Source organism: Triticum aestivum, chromosome 1D, assembly GCF_018294505.1.
Source record: "Triticum aestivum cultivar Chinese Spring chromosome 1D, IWGSC CS RefSeq v2.1, whole genome shotgun sequence".
Taxonomy (NCBI): Eukaryota; Viridiplantae; Streptophyta; class Magnoliopsida; order Poales; family Poaceae; genus Triticum; species Triticum aestivum.
This window is the reverse complement of record NC_057796.1, coordinates 447,809,282-447,811,702: the sequence shown is the minus strand read 5'-3', so window position 1 is coordinate 447,811,702 and position 2,421 is coordinate 447,809,282. Positions and strand designations below refer to the sequence as shown.

Below are 2,421 nucleotides of genomic sequence, written 5' to 3'. Positions count from 1 at the left end.
AATCTTTGTGATCTCTAGGGACTTCCTGATCCTGCTTACGCCGTACGCACCTTAATTTCCACCTCCAGAACCAACACAACTTCTAAATCCATTAATACGGGCCAATTAACATGTGCACGTTTTTACAACAGGAAGGATTGTGATGAACAGTCTAAACTATGCAGGCACTTTTATTCCACAACAAGCGACATCACAAGCTCACAAGTCACAACTACATTAAGTGAGTAATTAAAATAACTTGATGATGATCGTTGTGTCTGGAGATGACGCTGACGTGCGTCGTTTCGCCCTAGGTTAACGTGGCGCCGCGTGGTGTGATGATTCAGGTGGACGATCATCGCAGGCGGCAAGGCGAGACAGCGCTGCGGCGGCGGTGCCAATGGGGGATCTCATGGCCGGCTGTTTGTGGATGCACATGTAAGCAACTTTCAGTGCCTCCTGCAAATCCATGGACGGATACCGGCCCTGCAGTGCTGGATCTGCCATTCGGCGGAACTGGCTCCTGTCCATCAATCGTGTGGCCTGATCCAACAACAAGCTTCACATCATTCATGCCCAAAATTAACAAGAAACAACAAATATGTGAACCACAAGCTTGGCTATAGTTAACTTACCCATATGACAAGGTTCCGATCCTCAGCGATGGCTGGGGCGGGTTCGACGGGCCTCCTCCCGGTGATCAACTCCAGCAGCACGCCGCCAAAGCTGTACACGTTCGACTCCATGGTCGCCTTCCTGGTAAATGTTGTCTCGGGGGCAATAGCAGCGGTTCTGGTGACATTGATACGCAATTGCTCATCATCCTCCGCAACTGGCTGACCAAGCTCTGCCAATCCATACTGGGACAGCTTTGGGTGGTAGCCATGTCCGAGCAAGATGTCCGAGCTACTCATGGGTTTGCGGTATACCACACCTTTGTGGTGCAGATACTCCAAACCCTTGGCCACACCGGCAGCTATATTCATCCTTGTGTTCCAGTCTAGCAGTGCTTTGCCCGGAGACCGATCTGACGAGCACAAGGTCGGTCCGGGGATTAGTTAGTTAAGACAAACTCAAGCGATCGAATCATGAGTATGAGCAAATCTAGGGTTTGGTACCAATAAATACCATGAAGGTGATTTTGGAGAGAACCCAATGACATGTACTCGTGAACCAAGATCCTGTGATCGCCGTCTGCGCAGAAGCCAATGAGGTTGACGACATTCAGATGGCGCAGCGCGCTCAATGTCATGACACGGGCAAGAAACTCCGTGTTGAGTTGCTCTGATGATGATCCAATAGGATCAAGGGCATGCTGCAGCTTTATAGCAACGACCTACAGCGGATATGATGGATCCACTCACACATCAGTTTCCCCCTCACACATCGATCATGACATGCCGGCCGGCACATATGAAACTGAAAGGATTAGCTTTTATCAAAAAAAAAAAAAAAGATTAGCTAGCCAGGAAAGGACTGTCACCTGCTTGACACTTTTGAGGTAGCCTTTGTAGAGAATCGCCTTCCGAACGATGCGGAAGTCGTCTCTGAAGTTCCTGGTCGCCGCAGCGAGCTCGTCGAAGGCGAAGGGTTGTGCCGCGGTGGCGGCGACGCTGCTGCGGCTGTGGGGGTCGGCCCGGGGAGGCAGTGGGACTTCCTTCCTTGCCCCCAGGCAGAGGAAGCAGCTGGAACCACCCATTAATCTTCTTACCTCACCTCGTCGCCGGCGGTGAGGAAGCCACCGCAGTGCTTGAAGGAGAAAGTTTGCACCGGCACCGCACTACGTACGGTGGCCTGTGGCCTTAAGTAGCCATCGCTGCTTGCCGAAGACGGAAACCACCAACAACTTGCGAGCGCGTCTCCTGCCGAAAACAGAAACCACCAACGACCAGCAAGTAGCAGTATTTCTCTGACTGTGCTCTCTTGTCTTCTGAATAGTCACCGGGGTTGCATTTTGGCCATTGAATTTTACAGACCATAGTGCTCGAGTTTAGCTTGTACAGTAAGACAGAGTGCATCGTCCGGCAAAAAAGAGAGAGATGTGCGTGCTAAACATGGACACCTGCATAAAGCCGTATATATATGCGTGTCAGTGTACAGTATACACTTTTAATCATCATTTTTTTAAAAAAAAACTTTCGATCTAATCATCAACTGTCATGGTAGTACAAAGAACACCAAAAGTAAAAATCAGATCCAGGCTCGTAGACCGCCTAGCGGCAACTATACGCACTGGAGCGAGCCGAAGGCGAACCACTATCATCATCGGCGCCAGGCAAACCTTGATGTAGTAGACCCGATAGAACCAGCTCACTAGAATAACAACCTCCGCTGATGAAGAGAAAAGTGGATTGGAAGGATTCAATTTGTAGACACACAAACACCGACAAACGAAGACCGGATCCACTGAAGATTTGATCATCATATTTGACAAGATCTATT

At 49.8% G+C, this 2,421-nt stretch overlaps 1 protein-coding gene across 1 annotated transcript; it reads right to left on the bottom strand.

Moving 5' to 3' along the window:
* Nucleotides 1-294: 294 nt before the first annotated feature.
* Nucleotides 295-1,855, bottom strand: LOC123160412 (probable serine/threonine-protein kinase PBL7). The gene is made up of 4 exons (XM_044578234.1): nt 1,463-1,855; nt 1,108-1,315; nt 615-1,006; nt 295-522 (listed from the first exon to the last, which is right to left on the bottom strand). The coding sequence occupies exons 1-4, from the start codon at nt 1,676-1,678 to the stop codon at nt 295-297; spliced, it is 1,044 nt and encodes a 347-aa protein (XP_044434169.1). The 5' UTR covers nt 1,679-1,855.
* Between the last annotated feature and the right edge of the window lie 566 nt (nt 1,856-2,421).

Bases quoted from the DNA above. Each gene is read 5' to 3' on its own strand.
- LOC123160412 (XM_044578234.1), bottom strand. From the start codon at position 1,678: ATGGGTGGTTCCAGCTGCTTCCTCTGCCTGGGGGCAAGGAAGGAAGTC. The intron at 1,007-1,107 runs GTATTTATTGGT...TGTGCTCGTCAG, and splicing joins TCTCCAAAATCACCTTCATG to ATCGGTCTCCGGGCAAAGCA. The intron at 523-614 runs GTAAGTTAACTA...TTGTTGGATCAG, and splicing joins ATCGGAACCTTGTCATATGG to GCCACACGATTGATGGACAG.